The 14,461-nt window shown below is 42.7% G+C and overlaps 1 protein-coding gene across 1 annotated transcript; it reads left to right on the top strand.

The window, feature by feature from the left end:
- Positions 1-6,311: 6,311 nt before the first annotated feature.
- hp (haptoglobin) lies at positions 6,312-9,067 on the top strand. Its single transcript, XM_036980656.2, has 4 exons — positions 6,312-6,387; positions 6,718-6,827; positions 7,883-8,151; positions 8,332-9,067. The coding sequence occupies exons 1-4, from the start codon at positions 6,383-6,385 to the stop codon at positions 8,905-8,907; spliced, it is 960 nt and encodes a 319-aa protein (XP_036836551.2). The 5' UTR covers positions 6,312-6,382; the 3' UTR covers positions 8,908-9,067.
- The last annotated feature ends 5,394 nt before the right edge of the window (positions 9,068-14,461 follow it).

Genomic DNA, 14,461 nt, shown 5'->3' with positions numbered 1-14,461 from the left:
CTTCGCCTCGCCCGAGTCTGTACGGGAGTTGCAGCATTGAGACAAGACTAACTACAACTAATTAGATACCATGAAATTGGGGAGAAACAAGGGGTAAAAATTATTATTATTATTTTTTAAACATACACAAGGCTACGGGGCCAGATGGATTACCAGGACGTGTGCTCTGGGCATGTGCTGACCAACTGGCAGGTGTCTTCACTGACATTTTCAACATGTCCCTGATTGAGTCTGTAATACCAACATGTTTCCACCATAGTCCGCCATAGTCCTTGTGCCCAAGAACACTAAGGCAACCTGCCTAAATGACAACACGCCATGTAGCACTCACGTCCGTAGCTATGATATGCTTTAAAAGGTTGGTAATGGCTCACATCAACACCATTATCCCAGAAACCATAGACCCACTCCAATTTGCATACCGCCCAAACAGATCCATAGATGATGCAATCTCTATTGCACTCCACACTGCCCTTTCCCACCTGGATAAAATGAACACTCATGTGAGAATGCTATTCATTGACTACAGCTCAGCGTTCAACACCATAGTACCCTCAAAGTTCATCACTAAGCTAAGGATCCTGGGACTAAACACCTCCCTCTGAAACTTGATCCTGGACTTCCAGACGGGCTAAGTGGTTAGGGTAGGTAACAACACATCTGCCACGCTGGTCCTCAACACTGGAGCTCCTCAGGGGTGCGTGCTCAGTTCCCTCATGTACTCCCTGTTCACCCACGACTGCATGGCCAGGCACGACTCCAACCTCATCATTAAGTTTGCAGATGACACAACAGTAGGCCTGATCACTGACAACGACGAGACAGCCTATAGGGAGGAGGTTAGAGACCTGGCCGGGTGGTGCCAGAATAACAACCTATCCCTTAACGTAACCAAGACTAAGGAGATGATCGTGGACTACAGGAAAAGGAGGACAGAGCACGCCCCCATTCTCATCGACGAGGCTGGAGGCTGGAGCAGGTTGAGAGCTTCAAGTTCCTTGGTGTCCACATCAACAACAAACTAGAATGGTCCAAACACACCAAGACAGTCGTGAAGAGGGCACGACAAAGCCTATTCCCCCTCAGGAAACTAAAAAGATTTGGGTCCTGAGATCCTCAAAATGTTATTTTTATTTTTTTACCTTTATTTAACTAGGCAAGTCAGTTAATAACAAATTCTTATTTTCAATGATGGCCTAGGAACAGTGGTTTAACTGCCTGTTCAGGGGCAGAATGACAGATTTGTACCTTGTCAGCTCAGGGGTTTGAACTTGCAACCTTCCGGTTGCTAGTCCACCGCTCTAACCACTAGGCTACCCTGCCGCCCCAAAACGCTATCTGCATTGTGTCCCGCCATCCACCACCCGCCAACCCCTCTTTTACGTTACTGCTACTCTCTGTTTATCATATATGCATAGTGACTTTAACCACATCTACATGTACATACTACCGCAATCAGCCTGACTAACCGGTGTCTGTATGTAGCCTCGCTACTTTTATAGCCTCGATACTGTATATAGCCTGTCTTTCTACTGTTGTTTTTATTTCTTTACTCACCTAATCAATTTTTTGCGCCATTGGTTAGAGCCTGTAAGTAAGCATTTCACTGTAAGGTCTACTTTACACCTGCTGTATTCAGCGCACGTGACAAATAAACTTTGGTGCAAATCTCCTAGAGATGAACGTACTTGGTACAAAAAGTGCAAATCAATCCCAGAACAACAGCAAAGGACCTTGTGAAGATGGTGGAGGAAACAGGTACAAAAGTATCTATATCCACAGTAAAACAAGTCCTATATCAACATAAAGCCACTCAGAAAGGAAGGTCGCTCAGCAAGGAAGAAGCCACTGCTCCAAAACTGCCCTAAAAAAGCCAGACTACAGTTTGCAACTGCACATGGGGACAAAGATCGTACTTTTTGGAGAAATGTCCTCTGGTCTGATGAAACAAAAATAGAACTGTTGGCCATAATGACCATCGTTATGCTTGGACGAAAAATGGGGAGGCTTGCAAGCCAAAGAACACCATCCCAACCGTGAAAGACGGGGGTGGCAGCATCATGTTGTAGGGGTGCTTTGCAGCAGGAGGGACTGGTGCACTTCACAAAATAGATGGCATCATGAGGTAAGAAAATTATGTGGATATATTGAAACAACATCTCAAGACATCAGTCAGGAAGTTAAAGCTTGGTCTCAAATGGGTCTCCCAAATGGACAATGACACCAAGCATACTTCCAAAGTTGTAGCAAAATGGCTTAAGGACAACAAAGTCAATGTATTGGAGTGGCGATCACAATGCCCTGACCTCAATCCTATAGAAAATCTGTGGGCAGAACTGAAAAAGCATGTGTGAGCAAGGAGGCCTACAAACCTGACTCACACCAGCTCTGTCAAGAGGAATGGGCCAAAATGTACCTAACTTATTGTGGGAAGCTTGAGGAAGGCTACCCAAAACCTTTGACCCAAGTTAAAAATTTTAAAGGCAATGCTACCAAATACTATTTGAATGTATGTAAACTTCTGACCCACTGGGAATGTGATGAAAGAAATAAAAGCTTAAAAAAATCATTCTATTATTCTGACATTAACAGTCTTAAAATAAAGTGGTGATCCTAACTGACCTAAGACAGAGAACTTTTACTTGGATTAAATATCAGTAATTGTGAAAAACTGAGTTTAAATGTATTTGGCTAAGGTGTATGTAAATCTCCGACTTCAACTGTATATCTCCCTCACTAACTTCAAGCATCAGCTATCTGAGCAGCTTACCGATCGCTGCAGCTGTACATAGCCCATCTGTAAATCACCCATCCAACTACCTACCTTATTCCCGTACTGTTTTTATTTACTTTTTTTGCTCTTTTGCACAACAGTATTTCTACTTCCACATCATCTTCTGCACATCTATCACTCCAGTGTTAATTTGCTAAATTGTAATTACTTCGCGACTATGGCCTGTTTATTGCCTTACTTCCTTACTCCATTTGCACACACTGTATATAGATTTTTTTTTATTGTGTTATTGACACCTACTTTTGCTTATCCCGTGTTGTTGTTTTATGTCGCACTGCTTTGCTTTATCTTGGCCAGGTCGCAGTTGTAAATGAGAACTTGTTCACAACTGGCCTACCTGGATAAATAAAGGTGATTTTATTTATTTTTTTATTTAAAAAAAATATCTGACATCAATGTGTGCGCAATTACAATAATTGAATATGGTCAATTTCAAACATTTTTATATAACATAAACATACTGTTGACATGTAGGCTATGGTGTAATGGAATGTGTTGCCTTGTGTGGTAGGTCTTCTGGGTTTTGACACTCTTATGTACAGTGCCTTGCGAAAGTAACAATCAGTCGTATATTGCACAAATCTGGCCTTTATGGAAGAGTGGCAAGAAGAAAGCCATTTCTTAAAGATATCCATAAAAAGTGTCGTTTAAAGTTTGCCACAAGCCACCTGGGAGACACACCAAACATGTGGAAGAAGGTGCTCTGGTCAGATGAAACCAAAATTGAACTTTTTGGCAACAATGCAAAACGCTTTTACGCCAAACATAACAACACAGCTGAACACACCATCCCCACTGTCAAACATGGTGGTGGCAGCATCATGGTTTGGGCCTGCTTTTCTTCAGCAGGGACAGGGAAGATGGTTAAAATTGATGGGAAGATGGATGGAGGCAAATACAGGACCATTCTGGAAGAAAACCTGATGGAGTCTGCAAAAGACCTGAGACTGGGACGGAGATTTGTCTTCCAACAAGACAATGATCCAAAACATAAAGCAAAATCTACAATGGAATGGTTCAAAAATAAACATATCCAGGTGTTAGAATGGCCAAGTCAAAGTCCAGACCTGAATCCAATCGAGAATCTGTGGAAAGAACTGAAAACTGCTGTTCACAAATGCTCTCCATCCAACCTCACTGAGCTCGAGCTGTTTTGCAAGGAGGAATGGGAAAAAATTTCAGTCTCTCGATGTGCAAAACTGATAGAGACATACCCCAAGCGACTTACAGCTGTAATCGCAGCAAAAGGTGGCGCTACACCTGTTAAGGATATGGCAGACATATGCCCCCTTTGGAGAGATTGGGTACCCCTAGTAAACTGAAAAAAAAATCTGTCAAAAATTGCTAACATATGCAAATAAAAAAAATTATTGGATAGAAAACACTCTAAAGATTCTAAAACCGTTGGAATTATGTCTGTAAGTATAGCAGAACTCACAGGGCAGGCATTCTTCCAAACTAGTTTTTGTGGCCATGAAAGTTGGAGCAACTTTGACGTCATGGCCCCCACCCTTCCCAACCAGTTATGATTCTGTGGAGACTTTCTATCTCTTCCGCTAGATGTCCTCTTTCAGTAGAGCTTTGAATCGTTCAAATCCCACGAGAATTGACCCTATGGGAGTGAAATTAGTGCGTGCCACGAGAAAATAGGCTGTGCGTAGGGGCGCGAATTGGTCCCAGCCATTCCTTTGTTCCAGCACTCAAGAGAAGGGCAGACGATGGCCGATTGAATTGAAGTTTGTTTTGTGTGTCTAAAACATCATAAAGCTTGCTTCTGCACTTAGTTTGACCTGTTTAGTCGACATATAATATGTAATTTTGAAGTTTTGATGCGCAACTTTTCCGGACCAGAGGACGTTTTGGGTGCATTTCAGCTGATGTTATTAGCAGTAGCTAATACAAAGACGCAAGACTTGAAACCAAACGATGTATTGGGTAAGTATGAAGCCTTCCAGAACATTCTGAACGAAGACCATCGAAGGTAAGGGAATATTTATGCTTAAATCTGTGTTTCTGTTGACTCCAACATTACGTAGAAATGTAGCTTGGAACTGAGCGCCGTCTCAGCATATTGAATAGTGTGCGATTTCTGTAACGTTAAAAATAAATCTAACAAAGCGGTTGCATAAAGAAGCAGTGTATCTTTCTAACTATATGTAGACCATGTATATTTAGTCAAAGTTTATGATGTCTATTTACGTTATCTTGCCGCGCTACCTAGATTTCCTGCGGGCATTTTTGAGTAATTTCTGAACGTGAACTCACTGTAAATGGACATTTATGGATATAAATGGCATATTATTGAAAGAAAAAAAAAAGTACTGTGTAACATGTCATATTACTGTCATCTGATGAAGATTTTCAAAAGGTTAGTGAACGATTTATTTTTTAATCCTGCATTTGTTGATTGCATGTTTTGGCTATTCAAATGAGCTGTGTCTGGTGGTGGTTTTACATATATATGTGCTATGTTTTCGCCGTAAAACATTTTAGAAATCTGACTTGCTGGCTAGATGAACAAGGTGTTTATCTTTAATTTGAGCTATTGGACTTGTTAATGTGTGGAGGTTAAATATTTTTAAGAATATTTTTGCGTTCCATGCGCCACTGTTTCAGCTGAACGTGGGAGGGTTGATTCCCAATTGGGAACCAATATCGTAGACAGGTTTAAGGGGGCTGAATAATTTTGCACGCCCAATTTTTCAGTTTTTGATTTGTTAAAAAAGTTTGAAATATCCAATAAATGTCGTTCCACTTCATGATTGTGTCTCACTTGTTGTTGATTCTTCACAAAAAAATACAGTTTTATATCTTTATGTTTGAAGCCTGAAATGTGGCAAAAGGTCGCAAAGTGCAAGTGGGCCGAATACTTTCGCAAGGCACTGTAGGTGTTATAACCAGCCATAAAATAACGCAATATAGTGTTATGACCATATTATAACTGACAAGTTATGTCAGCTGTTATGACATATTATGACATGGTTATGACTGTGTCATAATGTTTTATGACGCTGGATGTCAAGTACAGTGTTACCAAAGTGAGTCGGAAACAGCAAATGTGAGTCAACAACAAACAACAACAACAATTTTTTTCGGGGTTTTCCAAATAGCATAATCAAGAAAATGTTTGTGGATTATGATGGTACCACATTTTTTAAATAACACACTCTGATGCGGAATTTATATGCTCCTCATTTACTTTCAATAAACCAAATTGACACACAAATTATAGATGTGCTGTGTCCTGTTCTGATTTCATAATTCATACCCTATGAAATGATTTATCCCTCCGATGATCTTCTCTGATTCTAGTTGGCAGTGGCTGAACTCCAGATGGGGCCAGGGTTAGGGTTTGGACACGATTCCAATAACGGGTTGGCATAAACAGAGATTTTGCAATCTCTCCGATTTTCGGGAATCAGAACTGAAGCTGTGTCCAGCAAAATTCCCATGGGTGGGCAGACAGGGGGTGAGTTCTCTCTTCAGTAGATATAAGGCCTTGGTCCTATAACTTCTCACGGAGTACATCGTCTTTACAGAGGAGACACAGCTCAACATACAAACTCATAAACAGATATTTCCATCAAAATGTGGTATGTTATACTTTTCATATTATTTCCTCAACGAAACCCTAGTAGCCTGGCAATTGTTGTCTTTGCAGTACCAATCCAAATTCATCTCTGGAATGTCTTTGGAAAATGGATCTTTGTGAAATGGCAGGGAAACGCAGCTACTTAAATCTTTCAAAAAACATTCAAACTGCTCTATCTAGAGACCTTTTCTAAATATAAGTAAACATGCAAGCCCCAAGAGGCCTTAAGTAAAGGAACCGTTAGTTGTGGTACCCGTGAGTGTTTGGGCTCTGTCTGTCAGTTGACTCTGTGTGTGTGTGTACTGTACTCATGTGTTCCTTCTGTCCGCAGGTCATCCCTGGCAGTGCTCCTCGCGGTCTCCTGCGTCTGTCTGGCAAGAAAGGACAAAATCAAAATCAAAATCAAAACCAAATCAATTGATGAGATCCCAAACAATTCAGGTCTGTCTAACTGACACATAACCAACTCCCTGCTTTATGCCAATACGGGCTTACTTCTTCTGATTTAGATTGAAATGTCAACAAAGTGAGAGGAATGAAACGTTTTCAAACAAAAACATGTACATTTTAAAGATCAAGGAGCCATTGACAACTTTTTTAAAAATCTCATGTCTATGTTAAGGTGGGTATTAGTGACACCATTGATGCAGAATATCGCCCAAAAATATTGGACATACACATTCCACATGTGTGTTTTCGCACGTGCAATTTGTCTGCTGGCCCATTGTGACTGGTTCGTGTAAGGATATCACTCACATTTCAATTACACTGTCATTCTCATCGGATGTTCTGAAGCCAATCTTCACTATGGCTCCCCTTACGCTACTCTGAGCTGAGCAGACACAAGCTGTTCCTATTCAGCTTGTTGGCCTCTGTAAGAGGAAGAGAATACAGTAGCTGTGGCCAAAATGAGTATGTCACCATCACTTTCAAGTGAAAACCATGTTAAGTCTCACGGCTCACAGCTATTATCCCGATTATCTTAAAAATCGATTCAGCAGCGACACACATGAGATGCATGAAAGCCTTGAAAAGTAAAATTCCTCCAAAAATCCACCTCTCATCAAGCGTTTCAGGAAAATGTTTGGGAAGAGAAATGACACTAATTCCATCCTCATCTAGGTTTCTGAGTATTGTGACCTCCAAGGTAATTCTGTGAAAGCCAGCCTTGTCTGGCTCAAGTCAGGTCAACACTTATTTTTTCAGATAATAGTAGATGATTAATGAATTTACTGAACTTTTGTCAGGTCAAAGCTAAAAGGTTCCACAAAGCTATTACCAAATGCTGTGTGTATTCAAGTGAATAGTGCTGATTTTAGCAAACTCAAACTAAAACTAAGGTTGGAATTGTATTGAGCCACATTTCATTTTTCTGCAATAATCTTTTACAGTTGTGTTTGAGTTGCACAGCAGTATGTGCTAGGTGGTGCTGAGTTGGGGATGTTTTAACCATATAGAGATTGTATAGAAATAATGTTGTTGTGTTTCTTGCCCAGACCTGCGCTTCAGGCGTATGATTAGGGGCACCCTGGCCCCTCATGTCCCCTGGCAGGCCATGGTCTACCTGAGTAAAAGCGTCATGAACGGGGGCTTCGCTGGGGGAGCTCTAATCTCTGACCGCTGGGTCCTGACCGCTGGCAGGAACTTGTTTGTCAGGAAGAGTAGACAGGACACGCAGGGGAAAGAACCAATCATCCCCAAGGTGTACTTAGGCATCACGCGACAATCCCAAGCCGTTGACTCCAAAGAAGTTGCTGTAGAAAAGGTGAGCTAGTATGACCATTACCATCTCTTTCAAACAATATTCAGACAATTCAGTATTTTCAGCAAGCAGAACTGCACTGGGCTCTCTCACCTACATCATCACGTTCAGTCTTACAGGTAGTTAGAGCACAAAGAGATCATCAAAAAGAGGTCCTATGAATTATTCCCTTCCCCCTTCTAGGTGGTTCTGCACCCAGGCTTCCAGAACGTATCAGACTGGGACAACGACCTGGCTCTGATTCAGCTGAAGGAGCCATTCACCCTGAGCGAGGCTGTGATGCCCATCCCTCTGCCTGAGAGGGGCCAGGACCTGGCTGAGGCAGCCCAGGAGAAAGGCATCATCACAGGCTGGGGTTGGGGGGTCTTCTTCACCCCCGCTAAGTCACTGAAACACCTGGTATTGCCTGTGGCATCGCATAGCTCCTGTAAGGCAGAGTACAACCCTGGTGGCCAAGTACTGAGCAGCACTCCAACCGTAGATGACAACATGTTCTGTACTGGAGCCAGCAAGTACCAGGAGAATGTGTGCTTTGGGGACGCAGGCGGTGCCCTGGCAGTCCAGGACCCCAAAGACGGCCGAGTGTATGCTGCAGGGATCCTGTCCTTCGATAAGACCTGTGCCGTGGAGAAATACGCTGTCTACATGAAGCTCTCTGCCTACATGCCTTGGATCAACAGTGTCCTCAGGGGCGACAGTGAGACATCAGCCAGTCTCCGCTCCAGTGTAATGTCTGAGATGTATTCGAGGCAGTTGTAGCCTCCACGGGGCTCATAATCTCCATTATGCCTTTGCTAACAAAGTCATATTCTGACTTGATCTTGTCAAACTCTCTCAAGTTATGACTTTCATTGAGTGTGTCTTCCGATGTTGGTTTCAAAGGATTTTCAATAAATTTGGTTTCTGATGTTTCACCTTATAACTTTTATTCACATTTTCTTCAACTCATATTAGAATGCTGGGAAACATGTTTTAGATAATCTCTACAAGCTGTAATATGAGAGCATGTTAGAGCCATTAAAACAAGTAGCCTAAAGCCAGGACATGAGACGATTTTTAAGTTCATTTAAGCAATGGAATTATTAAGGACAAATTGTTATCTGGCCAAGGAGGATATTGTGTTGAGACCAGCAAGGATTTTTTAAGTGGATTTGTCATGAAAATCATCCAAGAAGGAAATAACTTGTTCTAAAATAGAGCTGCATAAACGAGGGTCTAGAATCCCTCCCAGCAGGGGAATGGAGGTCCTGTCACTCCTGGTTAGTGACTAATTTAAATACAGAAGACAAAAGGCTTGTCACCATAGCTCAACACTAGTTAATAGCTCTCTTGCTTTGGAGCAGCCTGCTGTACCACAATCTGTTCAGTTTCAACAAGAGATATCTCAGAAATGGCACTGAAGAGTATGGCTGACGTTTTACATGCCCGTAATCAATTATGCTATTTTGTTCATTTTTCTGCGTTGTTTGTAACCTTTTTAAAAAACTTATTTTGTACATAATGTTGCTGCTACTGACTCTTATGACCGAAAATAACTTCTGGACATCAGAACTGAGATTATTCACCATTTACTCCTGCTGTCCCGGGAACAGGCCCAAATCCCTGTCATTTGCGTGAAGAAAAAGAGGAAAAGGAGGAAAAGAGGACGCAGATCGGGATGCGTTCTGAGAATCCGTAGGCGAGTGAGTAAACTCCCATTGCCATAGATCACATATGTCAGAGTCAAGGCCCGCGGGCCACATCCGGCCCGCAAGAAGGTTTTTTACGGCCCCTGGGATGATCTTGATTTATTATTAGAACCGGCCCGCAGCAAGCCGGCAGCCCGCAGATCTTTTACACGCACCAATACTACATTTCCCACAATGCAAAGGTGACGCACCGAGCAGTAGGCTGCTTCATTTCAATATTTATTGGCACAGCAGTCGTCAGCATCACAGTAAAATTAACTTTCAGATACCCATCAAAAATGGCAAAACGGAAGGTGGATACTGAGAACCGGGGGTTTCAAACAAGGTGGGAGTCGGAGTATATGTTCACGAAGGTAGCTGGAAAACCTGTGTGTCTTCTGTGTGGAGAAAGTGTGGCGGTACTGAAAGAGTATAATCTGAGACGACATTATGAAACGAAACACGCGGACAAAAACAAGAATATGGACATGGAACAAAGGCTACAAAAGGCAGAGGAATTAAAACGAGGCCTCAAATCTCGACAGGCTCTGTTCAAAAAAGCCAAATCACAAGGCCAGGCTGCTGTCAAGGCCAGTTTTATTTTGGCAGAAGAGATCGCTAAATCAGCCCGGCCATTTACGGAGGGGGATTTCATCAAAAACTGCATGATTAAAGTTTGTGACGAAGTTTGCCCAGAAAAAAGGCAACTCTTTTTAAATGTGAGTCTGAGCAGAAACACCATTGCCGAGAGAGTAGACCAGTTGTCCATCAATCTAAAAGAGCAGCTTGTGAAAAAGGGAAAAGATTTTATTGCATATTCCTTGGCTGTGGATGAGAGCACCGACATTTCTGACATTGCCCAGTTGTCAATTTTCATCCGCGGAGTGGACTCCAACCTAAGCGTGACAGAGGAGTTTTTGGCTTTACGTCCTATGCATGGCACAACTACGGGGCATGATTTGTATGAAGAGGTGTCAAGATGTGTAAATGAGATGGAGCTGCCTTGGGAAAAACTCGTGGGTTTGACAACCGACGGAGCACCTGCGATGTGTGGACACAGGAGCGGACTGGTGGCGAAGATACGGGAAAAGATGCAAGAGGAAAACGCGACAGGTGAGCTGACAGCTTATCATTGTATCATACACCAGGAAGCGTTGTGCGGTAAAGCCTTGAAAATGGAGCATGTAATGAGCATCATCACGCGCACAGTTAACTTTATCAGAGCCAAAGGTTTGAATCACCGCCAGTTCAAGGCATTTCTGACGGAGTTAGAAACGGAGCATGGTGATTTGCCTTATCACACAGAGGTGCGATGGCTAAGCCAGGGAAAGGTGCTTCAAAGATGTTTCGAGCTTCGTGAGGAGATTTGTCTGTTCTTGGACAGCAAAGGGAAAGACACAACACAACTCCGAGACGAAATGTTTCTGTGTGAAATGGCTTTTCTGTGTGACATTACGAGTCATCTGAATGCAATAAACTTGCAGCTGCAGGGTCGGGATCGTGTCATCTCTGATATGTACAGTACAGTGAAGGCATTTAAAACCAAACTGACTCTGTGGGAGACGCAGATGCGGAAAGAAAATTTGAGCCACTTTCCCAGCTGCCAGACCATGAAAGAGAAGCTCTCTACCAGTGCGTTCCCGAGCACACAGTTGGCTGATAAAATAGGTATGCTTGCCGCTGACTTTCGACGCCGATTTGCTGACTTTGAAGCACAAAAAAGCAGGTTGGAACTGCTCGGTAACCCATTTGCTGTTGACGTGGAAAGCTCACCACCAAACCTCCAAATGGAGTTGATTGACCTCCAATGCAATGATGCACTGAGGGCAAAATATGCGGCAGTGGGTGCTGCGGAGTTCGCCCGTTTCCTCCCCGGCACAATGCCCCAGCTGCGCATCCAGGCTGCTCAAACGTTGTCTATGTTTGGCAGCACATACCTGTGTGAACAACTGTTTTCTTTGATGAACCTGAACAAAACATCACACAGAAGTCGACTTACTGCTGAACACCTCCACTCAATTCTGAGGATTTCTTCAGCTCAGAGCCTTACCCCGAACATTGATGAACTTGTGGAAAAGATGGGACACCACCAAGTATCACCCTCAACCTCAAACAAGTGAACATTACTGTGCAATCACATATTTAGAGTTTTTACTCAGTTCAAGTTTAAAAGTTAAAATTTAATATTTGTTTTCACTGCATGTTACTTCTCCTTAAACAAAGTGTTGTTTTTGATTAATAGATTTTTGCACTTTATTTTTTTGTATTTCAATCCAATTATATTTTTAAAATATTTCAGTTGAGTGGATGATAGAAAATTGCTATTATTGTTTTTTCTTTGAAGTAAATTTAGCCCACTTTTGCTAAAATAGAAAATATAGTCTACTGATGGTGCCTTGAATACCGGTTTCTTTCATTTAATGTTCATGTTATGGGGATATTTATATAAAGGAAATTTGTCTTTTGTGTCTGTTGAAAATTAAAGATTACTGACAGAGCCATAAGAAAATATTGCTTTATTTATCTGATCATATTGTAATATATTTGTTAGGTTTTCAGTAGGTTCAATTAGGTTCACTAGACTATATGCGTCATTTAAAAATGTTTCAATGAACATTCGAACAGTCCGGCCCTCGTCTTGTAGCTGATTTTTTTATTTGGCCCTCCGTCCATTTGACTTTGACACCCCTGCCATAGATTCTACTTGCTAACATGCAATCATTGGAAAATAAAATGGATGACCTAGGATTACGATTATCCTACCAACGGGACATTAAGAACTGTAATATCCTATGTTTCACCGATTCGTGGCTGAACAACGACACGGATAATATTGAGCTGGTGGGATTTTCAATGCACTGGCAGAACAGAGAAGCTACGTCTGGTAAGACGAGGGGTGGGGATGTGTGTCTTTTTGTCAATAACAGCTGGTGAGCGATGTCTAATATTAAAGAAGTCTCGAGGTACTGCTCATCTGAGGTAGAGTACCATATGATAAGTTGTAGACCACACCATCTACCACAAGAGTTCTCAACTATATTATTCATAGCCGTCTATTTACTAGCACAGACCGATGCTGGCACTAAGAGTGCACTCAACCAACTCTATAAGGCCATAAGCAAACAAGAAAATGCTCAGCCAGAAGCGACACTCCTAGCGGCCGGGGACTTTAATGCAGGCAAACTAAATCAGTTCTACCAAATCTTTACCAGCATGTCACATGTGCAACCAGAGGGAAAAAAACTCTAGCTCACATTTACTCCACACACAGAGATGTATACAAAGCTCTCCCCCGCCCTCCAATTGGCAAATCCGACCATAATTCTAGCATCCTGATTCCCGCTTACAAGTGAAAACTAAAGCAGGAAGTACCTGTGACTCACTCAATACGGAAGTGGTCAGATGCCACGGATGCTACGCTACAGGACTGTTTTGCTAGCACAGACTGGAATATGTTCCGGGATTCATCCAATGGCCTTGAGGAGTATACCACCTCAGTCATCGGCTTCATCAATAAGTGCATCGACGACGTCGTCCCCACAGTGACCGTACGTACATACCCCAACCAGAAGCCATGGATTACAGGCAACATCCCCATCGAGCTAAAGGCTAGAGCTGCCCCTCCAGCTATGCCCTCAGTCAAACCATCAAACAAGGAAAGCGTCAATACAGGATTAAGATTGAATCCTACTACACCAGCTCTGATGCTCGTTGGATGTGGCAGGGCTTGAAAACTATTATGGACTACAAAGGGAAACCCAGACGCGAGCTGCCCAGTGACGCGAGCCTACCAGATGAACTAAATGCATTTTATGCTCGCTTCGAGGCAAGCAACACTGAAACATGCACAAGAGCACCAGCTGTTCTGGATGACTGTGTGATAACTCTCTCGGTAGCCGACGTGAGCAAGCCCTTTAAACAGGTCAACATTCACAAAGCCACGGGGCCAGATCTATTACCAGCATGCGCCAGCATGCGCTGACCAACTGGCAAGTGTCTTCACTGACATTTTCAACCTCTCCCTGACTTAGTCATATAATACCTCATGTTCCTAGCAGACCACCATAGTCCCTGTGCCCAAGGAAGCGAAGGTAACCTGCCAAAATGTTTACCGCCCCGTAGCACTCACGTCGGCAGCGATGAAGTGTATAGCCTTGACATAGCATAGCCTTGACATAGCATAGCATAGCCTTGACATAGCATAGCATAGCATTAACGAGAGAGGTTGACGCGGCACATTTATTGTGTGCTCAGGTAGGCTTTCCACTTTCCTCCGTTATTTATTTAGCAAACATAACACAATCACTCCGGACATATACGTGCAAAAACTCACGACATAAATGTTGCAGCAGCCTAGGCTACACCTAAACGTTAGAAATCTGACATGCTGTATCGGATGAAAACGAGACAATATTTCCATGTGATCAACTATTAAAAATTGTCCCACTGCTCTGGGACCTATGGTGCCACCAGTCTGCTTGCAGTTGTTATGTTGATGATCATTGATTTATTCAGGAACGTTTCTTAGTCCACTTTGATGTGTCAAGTGGGCGAGATGCGCGGTCTGTGTTTGACTTTAGGAATTTTGAGATGTCTGATGTCTGATGACGCTTCTGTAATGGAATGTATCTGCTATTTGTATTTCC

This window comes from Oncorhynchus mykiss, chromosome 6 (genome assembly GCF_057628025.1).
Source record: "Oncorhynchus mykiss isolate SJ-2025 chromosome 6, ASM5762802v1, whole genome shotgun sequence".
NCBI lineage: Eukaryota > Metazoa > Chordata > Actinopteri > Salmoniformes > Salmonidae > Oncorhynchus > Oncorhynchus mykiss.
Note: the sequence above shows the minus strand (reverse complement) of the source record. Positions and strands in the feature narration are given on the sequence as shown.

Bases quoted from the DNA above. Each gene is read 5' to 3' on its own strand.
- hp (XM_036980656.2), top strand. The intron at 6,828-7,882 runs GTCTGTCTAACT...TTTCTTGCCCAG, and splicing joins TGAGATCCCAAACAATTCAG to ACCTGCGCTTCAGGCGTATG. The intron at 8,152-8,331 runs GTGAGCTAGTAT...TCCCCCTTCTAG, and splicing joins AAGAAGTTGCTGTAGAAAAG to GTGGTTCTGCACCCAGGCTT.